We start from the raw sequence: 14,864 nt of genomic DNA on the forward strand, positions 1-14,864 counted from the left end.
TCTCTCTCTCTCCCCCTCTGTATATAAAGCGATGCTGTATGCTCTACTTCAGCACTGCTGTACTTCTCCACTGCTGCTTGTTCTGAAATCGGTGTTTAACCAGTTTTCTTTTTCATCTCCGTTTTCACCGGATTAAAGGATTAGAACGACTTGCATCGTTTTTTATATATATTTTTTATCAAACCCCCCGAGTAGCACACTGTAGTGTTAAAACGGGATCATCACTGTACCTTTGCACTACCTGGTAGATTTTAATTGTACAGTAATAGTTCAATATTAAATATTGCTCACACATTACCGCTGATTGGATTCTGTTGATGCCTGCGCTCGAGTCGCTGTCTGATATTCTTGGATAGTTGTGCGCGTGCTGGTTTGGGTTTTTTAAGTGCATGGTGATAATTAGGCTTTTACACGAATGCATGGTGTATATTATGTTTGTATGTAGAACTGGGGGGGGGGGGGGGTTAGAAAACAAGGCACGTGCGACATTCGGGCTGTGAATCATTATGATAGCAGTTGAATTGGGACGCAGTAGGACGCGCGGCGGCTCGCGCAGATCGTCTCCGCTCGCGTTAAACGCGCACTGATCGCTTTGATAGGACTGTAGTGTGAAACGGACAATTCTGTAGCATTCATGGAGAACCCGCGCGATTTCAGGAGCCTGTGGCTGATAACTGTGCTGTGCTGGTTCACATTGCTGCTCTCCTGGCCGTGTGCGGTTGCAGGGAAGAAGAAGCTGTACATCGGCGCGCTGTTCCCCATGAGCGGAGGATGGCCCGGGGGACAAGCGTGTCTGCCCTCCGCGCAGATGGCGCTCGAGCTCGTCAACAACCGCACTGACATCCTGCCCGACTACGAGCTCGAGCTCATCTATTATGACAGCATGGTAAGGAAAAAAAATACAATGCACTCAAAAAACAAAAAACAAAACAAACAAACAAAAAAAAATGCAGGGTTGCACTAAGAACTATTGTGGATTTTTGTTAACCTTTGAAGTTACTTTTAAGATGGTCAGAAACCTTGTTGCTTTTTCAATGTTCTTGACCAGAGCCTAGCTGAAACTTAAGATATTGGGATGAATCTGAAAATTTTTAAAGAAGAGAATTCAAAAGAACACTAAAACATTTCCATCTGTCACGCCATTGCAATTACATACATATAGTCATTTCCTTGCACTGAGGAATCAACAGAAAGTCCATTAACCCAAACACGAATACAATGGAAATCTATGAGCACTTGTAAAACTATACATAAGTGAATGCATAAAATACAGTACTATGTAATGCCAGACTTGATAGCTGTTTTTGTTTATGTTTATCCTGATATCCATCAGTGAGACAAAACATTACTGAATACTATCTATCTGATGCAGTTAATGAACTACCTGTTCTGCTTTTATTAAATGACAAAATGGGAATTACAAACATGGAACACCTAACCATATGGCACAATATGTCAAATAAACTAGAGCCTAGTTTTTTTCCCCCTGTGAGGATAAAGCTGTCCTCTACAGATTCGGATTGGAAAAGAGTTATAATACACTCTGTTGTTTTTTTCTTTCTTCTAACACTATGCATTTATATGCATTTTTTTTCTTTTAATTTGGAGTCTGGAAGCTTGTGACAGAAGTTGTATTCTGCTTACTTACATTTACAGTAGACATGGCAATAACAACAACAATAATAATAATAATGCATCCATAAAAAGGTATTTGTACCTACTTTATATATCACTAAAATAAAGTTGATTATCAAAGACCTACCATCCTCATCCCTTCCATTAACTTTGGAATAAAGTGTCTTTGCTGGATAACTGATAAATAAAACTCAGCATGCTACTTTATTTGGGAAAATAAAATTCAACAGTAGCCTGGTGTTATGGTTTATCATGCAAAATTGAGCATTTTCTTTAAACCACACATTATTTCTTTTTCTTTAATTTCATATAAAGGAGAGCACATCAGACATTTGATCAGTTTTGAATAGTCTTTAATGTTGTGGAGTGTCTAGACAAGTTCGTTCCTACTATTACCTATTCTGTAGCAGTTATAAGTAGTCATTTCATTTAATCATCGGTCACCCTGTCTATCTCTTTCTCTTTCTCTCTCTCACTTTGCTCACTAACTAAGACAAAAGCACAGCTTGTCAAGTTACCAGTGAACTTGAAAGGTTAAAATCCTCGGCGATGAAGATGCTCCAGATTTGGATAAATTGAAGCTGACATTTAATACTCCTTCCATAAATGTTAAATAAGCATCCTACAGAAAGCTATTTTCCTGGTTAAGTAGAAACACATAGAAACAATAACAAGTGCATTAATATAAACCTGTGGTTTTTACCAACAGCTTTACTGTCAGAACTGCTCTTATAGAAAATTAATTAGATTTGAGAATTCAGCTGCACTGTGCTATAACACTGCACACTATAACATATTTAGTATGTGTAATAGTATATTCCTTTAGGGGATTTAACAGAGATATCATTCTTTTAATGCTAAAGATTCAAGGTAATTCTAAGCAGATGCTTAGAAGAATTAAAAATGCCATGTTATGTAGGTTTTTTGATTAAACCATCTTAGGTGCTCCTGGATATTTTTTCTATTTCACTGTGAAAAACAGTGCATGGACTGATGAAAAAAACAAGCAGGAGAAGAAAAACAAATGTGAGCAACCATAATATTGAAACAAGAAGTCTTCAGTGTGAACTTTAGAGAACAGGTATATTAATATCGCCTTTAGGTCGGTAAACAGCGAAGGAGCTGTTTTGGAGTGAGATTGCAGCAGGTCTGAGTTTAACAGAGAGCACTCTGCACTGGAATCACGCTCGGTAATGAAGAGCAAGGAAAGGAAAGGAAAGTTGGCATGGCAACAAGCACCAATAAAAGTACCGTGTACATAGAAGTACATTTTTACGAATCTTACAACACTAATGTGAGGAGACACTTCTTGTGTATGTAATGACACAGGTAAAAGCAAATATATTCATATTTCAGGCCAGACAGCAAATGGATATCCTGAGCTGAGTGTACTGGAACAAGGAGATAGAGATTCTTTCATTTACATTTACACACTGCACTGATTTACTGACTTACAAGTGAGATGGAATATAATCCATGCATGGAACTGAACAGCTGAGGCTTGTTTAAGGGTCTGACAGCGGCTCTGTCACAGTCTTGGATTTAAATTCATAACTTTCCAATCATAAGAGCAATACATTAACTGATTACTGTTCCCTTTTGAAACTCTAATCGAGGGAGCATTACGAATATAATAAAACCCAAATGATACTTTGCAGATAAAGCAAGTGAACAAATATAGAATGAAAAATAAGTTCATGTCATAATTTATGTATTTCTTTTAAATGTAAATAGTACCTTATCCTGAAATTAAACTGGTAAAACTTAACCACAATAACAAACTTTACAAATATCTAAACTGTTCTGGGATTGTAAATGCATCAAATACCTCCTAGATAGCGTATGGCATTATACCCTGTCAGTCTACATACTGTGCGAGTAAATTTTTTGACTTATTATTATAATTAAAAGTTACAGTGCATAGAATATAGATTAAATTCAGATTATATGAGGTTGATTCACTATAAAACCAACAGAAAATCTTGTATTGAATACAATTGAGATTAGAAAAACAGTGCTGTTTGATGAGAATAAATCAAATAAGACAAAAACGGTTATATTTCGTCTGACATTTGTACAGATATATAAATAGAAAATCTTCCTAGTTATGCACACCCCACCTATTTTTCCCAGTATTGAGATGCTTACTTGTGCAACAATGTGCACCGTGCAAAATAAACCTTGTTGCTTTTGCATATAAGAATCGTGTGTAAGAACACTGCACTGCTATATGTTTAATTATAAATCATTTTCTATTGACATTCTACCTTTAAAAAACATTTAAGGTCATTGAAGGCGTGTGTAGATTTATAACCTTAAGCCCCAGAAAGCTTTAGGCAAGTTACATTTCATGCATATGGGTATTATATGATCTTGTGTTCTTTCTTTGGGAGGCTCAATAGGAACCTGCTGCGTACTGAAGCAAGATCATAATCTAAATAGTTTTGGTGCCAGAAAAGTAACTACATACACAAAAAAAAAATAATTATTGATTTGACTTGGGCTCACTTTTAATTATTCTATAACGTTATGAAAGTCTCGTATTTGTAGGTTGATCACTGAAATCCTTGCCATTTTTTCTTTCGTCCTATTTGTTGATTTTATTAAAAGAAATCCCTTTAACAAACCCAGCAGCTACATTAATTTGGCACCAGTGTGCTGCAGGTAAAATATTTCTCTTTGTAAAAAAATCTAATTTTTGATTCCTTGCCTATGATTATACATGAATAAAATTAGAAGTGCATCCATGTCCTTCTGCTATCCTTAATAGCTAGCTGGCCAGTTAAAGTGCTATAATCTAATTCACATTTGTCAAAATATGTACACAAATTATATTTTCTTATTTGAAATCTTTAAATTCAAATTTTGTCACTTATAGTTGTTTAATTAACAGCAGAAAGACATGTCAATGTATGCCACAACCGCTGAGATTTTGATCAGTGACATTAGCTAAGCTAGTAGATTAGCTGGATAGCGCACCATTGATTACTTAGCTTATTGACAACTCTGTGATGACATAGAGCATTGATTTGCATCTGCATCTTCTTAGTGATTTTTGTCAATGTGACATGTCTAAATATACCATTAGAATCAAAAAGATTAGTTCAGCACAGATTTGTTCAGTGTTTCATGTATTCTCTGCTTTTTTTAGATTTAAACATGATTTTAATTGCTTTGGTGGATATTTGATCACAAGCAGGCGGTTTGTACCTGCCTGTAATATTTTCTAATTAATTTATCTGCTTCTATGTTCCAAAATATCTCACTGTTTGTTCGTACACAAGCCGATCTTTTGCCTGCATGAAAGTAAAATCCACACGCTTGTGATATTTGGTTTTACCTCATAAAGTTCTAATCATGATGTGCACCCATTAGTCTAAACCAGAAACTTTATTAAATGACATGGACTTGTATCTGTTCAGACACATTGCTCATTCCAAATAATTAATTTTGTCCTGATCCTTAATTTATTAAACGACATTAGCTTGGTTGTGTTCTTTTATATTGTTTAGATGAAATAGTTCATAATAACAATGAGTGAACAAGAAGAATTAATGGGTTCGTGATAAATCACATAAAGGAATAAATCCTGATCACCATGAGGTATTTGATCTATAAAAGTTTACAATGGAATATTATTGATTGGGTATGTGCTTCTCTCTCTCTCTTTTTTTTCTCTCTCTCTCTATCTCTCTCTCTCTGCTGTCATGGTCTCACAAATTTCACACTTTGATCAATTATTACCTGAGATAAAGAGAGATAGGGGTATAGGTAGAAAGAGTGAAAGACCAACATGAAGAGGTGCTTCTGAGCTTCTCTGTGTTTTAATTGGCAGCTGTTGTTCCCAGATTGCATTGGGTAGAATTACCATATCCAAATGCATGCTTTATTCATACACATCAGTGTTTCAAAGCAGTGAAATAACAAACAAATACTTGGAGCTGACAGCAGACAATACAATAGATGCGTACATAATGCATGATGTGAAACTCTTTATTCAAACCTTAACAATTTAAAAACAAGTAGGCTTTAATAGAGTATATTGCCAGTTTGGATCAGTTTGTTATGTCAGTGGAGGGTTTAGGAATTAAACGCTTTAATCCTTTAATAAACAGACAGAACATTCTTGTGCTTGTACACAGTTAAATATTCACAAAGTAAATTTTGTGATATTAAAATGTTAAGAAGTTTCTGATTGCAAAAAAAATAAAACCCAAAAATATGAAAACCACTTGGTTGAGATGGTTCTCTGAATAGTCTTGTAATGTTTCTCTTCATGGCTGCTTCATTGTGTAAGTCTTGATTTCTGTCTCTTTTGATGTTGAATTGTGAAAATAAACGCTGTATGTTTACCATCCTTTTTTTGACCAATGAGAGAGTTTTTAGATATGAATTATTCCTTCATCTTTAGACTTAACTAATTTTTGCCATGACCAACTTGCCTTATAAATTGGTGGTCTCACTTAAAGTAGCAATAGCAATGTCTGACGTAAAAAGCCTGCTACCTAGTGAAATAAAAGGTGGTGGTGGTGGTAGGTGGGGTTCCCCCAACCAAAGTTATCGTTAAAAAACTGTGATAGATGCTGAAAAACATGTTTATGTGGATGTGATGCAAATTAAAATCTAGATTTTGGGGCAACTGTTTCTTCTGACATTTTATGCAGTGCATGTGTTCTGATTGACACGACATAGATCTTGAACGAGAGGACACGCAACACATTGATGCCACGTCTCTGATGTTTTCCTACACTTGGCAAGAGAAGCTAGGAGAGAGTCAGCTTGTGTGTTGGGAAGCTAATATTGGCTCACTATCAGCTTATAAGCAAAGCTCTGATATCAATATTGTATTGAAAATTTAAATGCTGTAATTGGGTCGACTGGTCTTTAAATATTGACCAACAAAAATAGAGGACCAAATACATGCTTAATATTAATTTGGTTTGCAGAGAACACTGAATGAATAAAACCAGGATATAAAATGATTGACATGAACATAAATAAAGACACAGAAAATGCAAAGAAATGAAAGTTACACTGTGACCCGTGTTCCTTTGTGTCCCCCCCCCATTTAATTCACTAGGGAGCAGGCTTTTTATGTTAGGCGCTTGAGACGAACACTTAAAGTCGGATTAATGCTTCTATGAAAAGTCTTCTGAAATCTTTAGCATGAGACAAAAGCGCTTTTGGGAGGAAGCGGGTCCTAAAATAAGATTTTTTTCTTATTTTCCAATTTTCTGAAAATGTACTACAACTTGCATCATGTAAAGAAAATTGACCTGGGATTTTTAATACAGTGCAAACTGAATCAAGAGATGGTATACAGTAAAAATCAATTGGTTTGATTACATTGTACATGAGTAGGGCACTAGCACTGCTAATAACAGTTTATCAAAGCAGCACCATTTTCCTCTTTATCAAAGCTTGTTTAAACAGGATACACTAAATGTAGTCTTTCACCTGTTTGTAACCTCCCCCTCAACTTTCCTCTTTAATTATTAGTGAATAAAAAAATATATAATTTTGTAGGCTTTTGCAAGTTTGTTTCCAAATCTAATGCTGGTATAAATGGAAATCCTATTTCTATGATCATCAATCACAGCACAGAAAAGATTTGTTTTTGTATTCAAATATTTTTTTCTGTTCTTACAAACAACACTGAAAAAGTATGGATGCTAGTGTGGTTTGATAAATTTCCTTCTTTTTTTTTACATTTTTAAGTTTTTACTTACCTTATTTTTCGGACTATAAGCTTAATTTTTAAACACAAGACAATGCCAAAAGATAAACTCTCGAGATAAATAGTTGTGAAAGGAAGGAGGAAGACAGTGAACAATGACTTTCTTGGTCGGCTACTGTTTAGATACAAGCCGTTGTAGCGTGTTGAGTCTGGGTCATGGGAGAGCTCGCTAACTCCAGTTGCAACAGAAATAATATTAGCACAGACAGGTTTTTAAAAAATCGTGCTTTTTATTTTTCTTGGCAACAGTGTTACGGGTTAGTCAAAGAAACTTAGAAATGAGCATCAGAAAATAATAAGGACATAATCCTCGGTCTCCACACATGCAGTAATAGCGGAAAAATGCGTCGGCAGGCTGTTCCCAAAATACCGCTATGCTCCTAAAGGAAGCGCAACATATTTCACCCGTTACACCGTGTGTAACATGTCTTTCATTAAAGCCTGTGTAAAGTACATTAGTGTAGACACCTGCGGATTATAGACAGGTGCGGCTTATTTATGTTAAAAATACAAATATTTGTAAAATTCAGTGGGTGCGGCTTATATATGGGTGCGCTTAATAGTCCGGAAATTACGGTATTTATAAATATTGTAGGTGTGCAAACCTTGCATTCAGGAAATCGCCTGGTTTACAAACGAAACTAAGTGAAATGTGGTTGGATTTCGATTAAACTGCCTAGAACTGCTGTAACTCTTCCTCTGTTATATAAATCGTGTTACACAATTTCACGACCAAATATGAGGAATGAATTATGTTTATGTAAAAATGTTTACCTTCTGTAGCAGTGTTTATTCTGTATTTATTTATTTTTGTCTCTGTCTCAGTGTGACCCAGGGGAATCCACGAAGTTTCTGTACGACCTTCTCTACACAGAACCGATAAAAATCGTTCTGATGCCGGGGTGCAGCTCTGTTTCTACACTAGTGGCTGAAGCAGCTCGTATGTGGAACCTTATAGTGGTGCGTTGCTTTTTTAAAGCTCTTCTCTAGACAAATGCTAACCCTCAAAAAAAAAAAGATTACATTCTTAATCTAACTTGCTAAACGGTGACTTTTTTGTTCTGTTTTCATCTACAGCTTGATTTTATATTTGTTAGTGGTGTTAGCATGTAATGATATTTAAATGTTATAACATTGTCAGCGGCCATTTAAATTCACTGAAATGTATTGTATTAGTCTAATAATCTTGGACAGATTGATCCCAAAACAAAACAATTTCCTTCTTCCTTTACTTTGTGCAAAACAAAAAAAACAAGCAGAGTGAGAGTTGAATTTAAACTTGGAGAAGAACGAGTGAAAGGAGGATCTGTCACAAACTGGGAAAAAGATTAACTTCAAATTAATTGCTTTTGTCTATGGGCCCCAACTGAGAATTGAATTAGTCGGTTATTTTCAACTAATTTCCTCAAATCTGCTTTAGTGGTGCATCATAGAACTATGCCATGAATTTCGTCATTAATGGCCTGTATCTTTGAAGATCTAAAAGACGACTTGTACACATTATATTATTGCAGATTTCTCCTCAGTGAATTAGTTTGTCACATTTTTTTTTATTAGCAAAAGTTAAGCTCAGGCAACATGAAAGCAAATTATCCGAGGTATCCAGGTGACAACACTGCTTCAGCTTCTCTGCTGCTGATACATTGACTTTTAAAATTCTTAACTCAGTTACTGTTCCCCGTGGAATATAATTAGCGTCAAACCGGCGTGCTGTGCTGAGCGAGTATCGGTGTACTGTGTGCTAAACAATGTAGTCGCAAAGTAAATTATTTATTAAGGCATTAGTTTGAATGAGTTTGTCACTTTTTTTTTTTTTTATCAATGAAAGTTCTGGCTAATGCATTATTCAGGCAGGAGAAGAGCCAGACCTGTAGTTCTGAAATGGTGACAGCACAGAGTCTCACTTTTTCTGCTGCTGATACACTGACTTTTAAAATTCAGAACTCACTTACAGTTCCCCTGTGGAATATAATTAACGTCAAACCCACATCCTGTGGCGAGCGAGTATCGGCGCACTGTATGCCAGACAATGCAGTCAAGCAGTGAATTATTTTTTTACGGTTTGAGAAAAACGTGGTCACAGTGGGCTGACATTAATCTACTCTTAGATTTTGCTGAAAGATTGTTAAATGTAGAGTTTATTAAGGTGGTTGAGGGTCAAATGCAATGTCTTATGAACAGCATGGAAAAGAGGGCTGCCTTTGAGAGAATCTGTTTGGTTTACTCCTGTGGCCATGTAAGCAGATTAGCTATGCTAAATTGCCCATAGGTATAAATGAGGTACCAAGTGGCATAAATTCACCTTCCTTGTGTGCAGTATTCCCAGGATAAACTCGGGATCCTTTGTGACTCTGATCACGGTTTAAGTGCTTACAGAAGATGAATGTGGCTGTCGTTGCAACCCTGCAACACAAATCTGTTTCACGTCATGCCTTAACCACTGTGCTTCTCTTGTCTAGTTCTCTTATGGCTCCAGCTCTCCAGCACTGTCCAACAGGCAACGTTTCCCAACGTTCTTCCGCACACATCCCTCTGCCACACTGCATAACCCCACACGTGTGCGTCTTTTCCAGAAGTGGAATTGGAACAAGATTGCCACCATCCAGCAAACAACAGAAGTCTTTACTTCGGTCAGCCTCCAAAAACAATTCTTATTACAATAAACCCCAAAATAACACCACCCTAAAACATACATACATACAGTGTCAATAACACCACCATGTCCATACACACACATATATATATTTTAGGGGTCGCCACAAGTTGGAAGCTCTTTGGTTTTGGCCATGTTAGTAGTTGGATTCTTACTGATTGTATGGGGTGGACAGGTGTCTTTATGCAGCTAACGACCTCAAACAGGTGCATCTAATTTAGGATAATAAATGTAGTGGAGGTGGACATTTTAAAGGCAGACTAACAGGTCTTTGAGGGTCAGAATTCTAGCTGATAGACAGGTGTTCAAATACTTATGTGCAGCTGTATCATACAAATAAATAGTTTAAAAATCATATATTGTGATTTCTGGATTTTTTTTTTAGATTATGTCTCTCACAGTGGACATGCACCTACGATGACAATTTCAGACCCCTCCATGATTTCTAAGTGGGAAAACTTGCAAAATAGCAGGGTGTTCAAATACTTATTTTCCTCAATGTATGAATATATATATATATATATATACAGTACAGACCAAAAGTTTGGACACACCTTTTTATTCAAAGAGTTTTCTTTATTTTCATGACTATGAAAATTGTAGAGTCACACTGAAGGCATCAAAACTATGAATTAACACATGTGGAATTATATACATAGTCATGAAAATAAAGAAAACTCCTCGAATGAGCAAGTGTGTACTTTTGGTCTGTACTTTATATATATATATATATATATATATATATATATATATATATATATATATATATATATATATATATATATATATATATATAAAATGTTTTATTATTATTATTATTATTATTATTATTATTATTATTATGATTATTATTATGATTTATTTATTTATGGTGGTTAGGATGCGGACGCGTAAAAACGTGCCAAATCAAACATGCGGATGGTCCGCTGTGGCGACCCCTAATGGGAGAAGCCGAAAGAAAGTTTTTATGTATTTATTTATTTATTTATTTATACATTTTTCTTCAGTATAAGAAAACCTTAAAATGAAAACTAAAAACTAAAAAATTTGGTAACTCCACAAGAGTAATCAATAGCAATTCAAATGTGGACAAATGGTAAAAGCAGTGTAAACATAGCTCAGAATGTCTGCAAATCCTCAGAATGACATGCCTTTATGAAGATAACATACTGTATATTAGCATACAGTACAAGGTGGTATCAAAAGGTTTTAAGACCAACCGGTGCTATTCTGACCACGTGCATTACCACGTCTGCGATTTCATCATGGCCAGCAAGTAAGAACAAAGAGCAAACATGACATTTTGTGGAAAACTGGCCAAATCTGCCACAAAGACATTTGACACGATATATGCTTAAAATATGCCGATGCCGCGATGAGTCAATTGAGGTGTTTTGAGTGGCACGTGCTCTTTAAGATCGGAAGAACATCCCTGGAAGACACAGAGAGACCAGGAAGACCTTCGATGAGCTGAACCCCTGAAAATGTCAAACGTGCATGATGCACTTGTGCATGATGCTCGTTGGAGAACAAAACATATGATCTTACTTCCGCACCCATGCTACGCGACAGATTTGGCTCTTGCGGACTTTGCCCTCTTTTCGAAGATGATCCGGCTGAAAGGTTGCTATTTTGACATCATTTTGCATATCCAGCGAGAATCGCAGAAGGTGCTTGTCACGTTTTAAAAAGAACACAAGAAGTGGCAGGAACACTATCAGTGCTGTATTGCTGTGCAAGGGGACTATTTGGAATTTGAAAGTGTGTAATCGTAGATATACACTTTCTTGTAAACAGAGCCAGTCACAAAACCTTTTGATACCACCTTGTATGGTAGCCATATAATCCATGACTAGGAGGTACCCTGAACATAGTGAGCTGGAAGTGAGGCGAGGTGAGAGTGAACTCGGTTGGGCAAGAGGTGTTGACAGGAACTGATATGAAATACTAAGTCTATATCTTAGTAATAAAAGCAAATGCTTTAGTATGTTTTCTTCTCTGGCTGGTAGACAGGAAAAAAACGGTGCCAGTGACCGGAATATCAACAGCCTACTTAAGTCACTTGTCCCCATGTGGTGATAAATTAAAAACAAATCGAGTAAGCTGGAGATATCTGTTTGTAACAGTAGGCAGTTATTGATTTGTCCACCTCTGAATTTGGGAAAAAGTTCACTTAAAAAGCCAGTAGCATTTTGTTTCTATTTTAATAAGTATAGAAAAGGCCACGGGGCAAGTGAAGGACCATTTGTCAGTATGTTGGTTGTGAATATTTATGACCCAAGTCATAAATCTCTTCAGCACTGGTCTAATTCGCCCATTTCTTCTCTTCTCATATCATTTTTTAATATTTTCCCCCTTTCCAGTCTTCTGCTCTTACACATTTTATCCCCCTACTGAATTCTTTTTTATATGTCACTCCACTTGTTATGCTTCCATACTGCACATCCCATGGTTTTTATACTGAACTGATCTAAAATTCTTCAGCACTTTACTCACTGTCTTCTCTCCTTCCCTGCCCTCTCTCTCTCTCTCCTCTTCCAGACATTGGATGATCTGGAGCAGAGGGTGAAGGAAGCTGGAATAGAAATAAGTGTGAGACAGAGTTTCCTCACTGATCCTGCCGTGGCTGTCAAGAACTTGAAGGTACTTTGATGAAAAATTTAACAGCATTCACTTCCTCATGGTGCATCGTGCAGTTAGCCAGCCTGAACATGATGGAGCACATGAAAACATAATGTGAAGTCAATACTCTCAGGATCTCAGAAACCTCAGATCAAGTGACAGCTCACATGTCATATCTGTGGTCTGGGGCTAAACTGAACATACGCCTATAGCAAAACTGATATTATATGTGCCCCCCCACCAGATTTATGTGAGCATGTTTGTTGCACAGTGAAGTGTGTTAAAGACTTATTATTTCAATTCGGATGCAATAAAAATTTTCAGTGTGAAAATATAACTGAATGTGACATAAGTGGCATATGCACAGTTAATATAAAAATAAGAAACTGACACATTATATTGTTTGTTTTGTCTCGTTTGAATAAAATCGCTCTTGTTTTATTATTCAGCGTCAAGATGCCAGGATCATTGTTGGCCTTTTCTATGAGACTGAAGCAAGAAAAGTTTTTTGTGAGGCAAGTTATGAACATTCATATCAATTAATATTAATTGTATTATGAATTAGTTGTTACTATATAAATGATAAATTAGAACAAACTCGTGTTTTATAAACCTGTGGTTTTTCATATATTATTTATTTTATTGGTTATTTCGGTATTTTCTTCAGCAACTGCTCAGTTTCAAAAATTTAAATCTTCAATAGCAGTTCAGATGTAATAACAAGACCAGGATTATTACTGCTGTTATTTTTTTAACTAAAGACACTAATGTTATTTTAGTATTGGTAGTATTATGATACCCTACGGAAACATTAGTTTTATTAATTAATCATCCTTTACTGAGAATAGTTTGTTTTTGGTCTCAGGTCTATAAGGAGAAACTCTATGGAAAGAAGTATGTCTGGTTCCTTATTGGCTGGTACGCAGATAACTGGTTTAAAATCAAAGACCCGGCTGTAAACTGTACTATGGAGCAGATGACTGAAGCTGTGGAGGGACACGTCACTACTGAGATTGTTATGCTGAACCCTGAGACTGTTCGTGGTGCCTCTAACCTGGTGGGTGAAATATAATTACAGTGAGGAAAATAAGTATTTGAACACCCTGCTATTTTGCAAGTTCTCCCACTTAGAAATCATGGAGGGGTCTGAAATTGTCATCGTAGGTGCATGTCCACTGTGAGAGACATAATCTAAAAAATAAAAAATCCAGAAATTACAATGTATGATTTTTTAACTATTTATTTGTATGATACAGCTGCAAACAAGTATTTGAACACTTGAGAAAGTCAATGTTAATATTTGGTACAGTAGCCTTTGTTTGCAATTACAGAGGTCAAACGTTTCCTGTAGTTTTTCACCAGGTTTGCACACACTGCAGGAGGGATTTTGGCCCACTCCTCCACACAGATCTTCTCTAGATCAGTCAGGTTTCTGGCCTGTCGCTGAGAAACACGGAGTTTGAGATCCCTCCAAAGATTCTCTATTGGGTTTAGGTCTGGAGACTGGCTAGGCCACGCCAGAACCTTGATATGCTTCTTACAGAGCCACTCCTTGGTTATCCTGGCTGTGTGCTTCGGGTCATTGTCATGTTGGAAGACCCAGCCTCGACTCATCTTCTATGCTCTAACTGAGGGAAGGAGGTTGTTCCTCAAAATCTCGCAATACATGGCCCCGGTCATCCTCTCCTTAATACAGTGCAGTCGCCCTGACCCATGTGCAGAAAAACACCCCCAAAGCATGATGCTACCACCCCCATGCTTCACAGTAGGGACGGTGTTCTTGGGATGGTACTCATCATTCTTCTTCCTCCAAACACGTTTAGTGGAATTATGACTCAAAAGTTCTATTTTGGTCTCATCTGACCACATGACTTTCTCCCATGACTCCTCTGGATCATCCAAATGGTCATTGGCAAACTTAAGACGTGCCTGGACATGTGCTGGTTTAAGCAGGGGAACCTTCTGTGCCATGCATGATTTCAGACCATGACGTCTTAGTGTATTACTAACAGTAACCTTGGAAACGGTGGTCCCAGCTCTTTTCAGGTCATTGACCAGCTCCTCCCGTGTAGTTCTGGGCTGATTTCTCACTTTCCTTAGGATCATTGAGACAACACGAGGTGAGATCTTGCATGGAGCCCCAGTCCGAGGAAGATTGACAGTCATGTTTAGCTTCTTCCATTTTCTAATGATTGCTCCAACAGTGGATCTTTTTTC

At 36.8% G+C, this 14,864-nt stretch overlaps 1 protein-coding gene across 9 annotated transcripts in view; it reads left to right on the plus strand.

Moving 5' to 3' along the window:
* Positions 1-14,864, plus strand: part of gabbr1a (gamma-aminobutyric acid (GABA) B receptor, 1a) — a 57,110-nt gene that overhangs the window by 16,122 nt on the left and 26,124 nt on the right. For all 9 annotated transcript variants that reach the window (XM_083547838.1, XM_083547840.1, XM_083547841.1 and 6 more), the window contains 6 exons: positions 726-886; positions 8,198-8,332; positions 9,832-10,002; positions 12,567-12,668; positions 13,097-13,162; positions 13,513-13,704. In XM_083547838.1, coding sequence (XP_083403964.1) covers positions 726-886; positions 8,198-8,332; positions 9,832-10,002; positions 12,567-12,668; positions 13,097-13,162; positions 13,513-13,704 — 827 coding nt within the window. The remainder of the gene's footprint in view (positions 1-725; positions 887-8,197; positions 8,333-9,831; positions 10,003-12,566; positions 12,669-13,096; positions 13,163-13,512; positions 13,705-14,864) is intronic.

This window comes from Silurus aristotelis (assembly GCF_946808225.1).
Source record: "Silurus aristotelis genome assembly, chromosome: 8".
NCBI lineage: Eukaryota > Metazoa > Chordata > Actinopteri > Siluriformes > Siluridae > Silurus > Silurus aristotelis.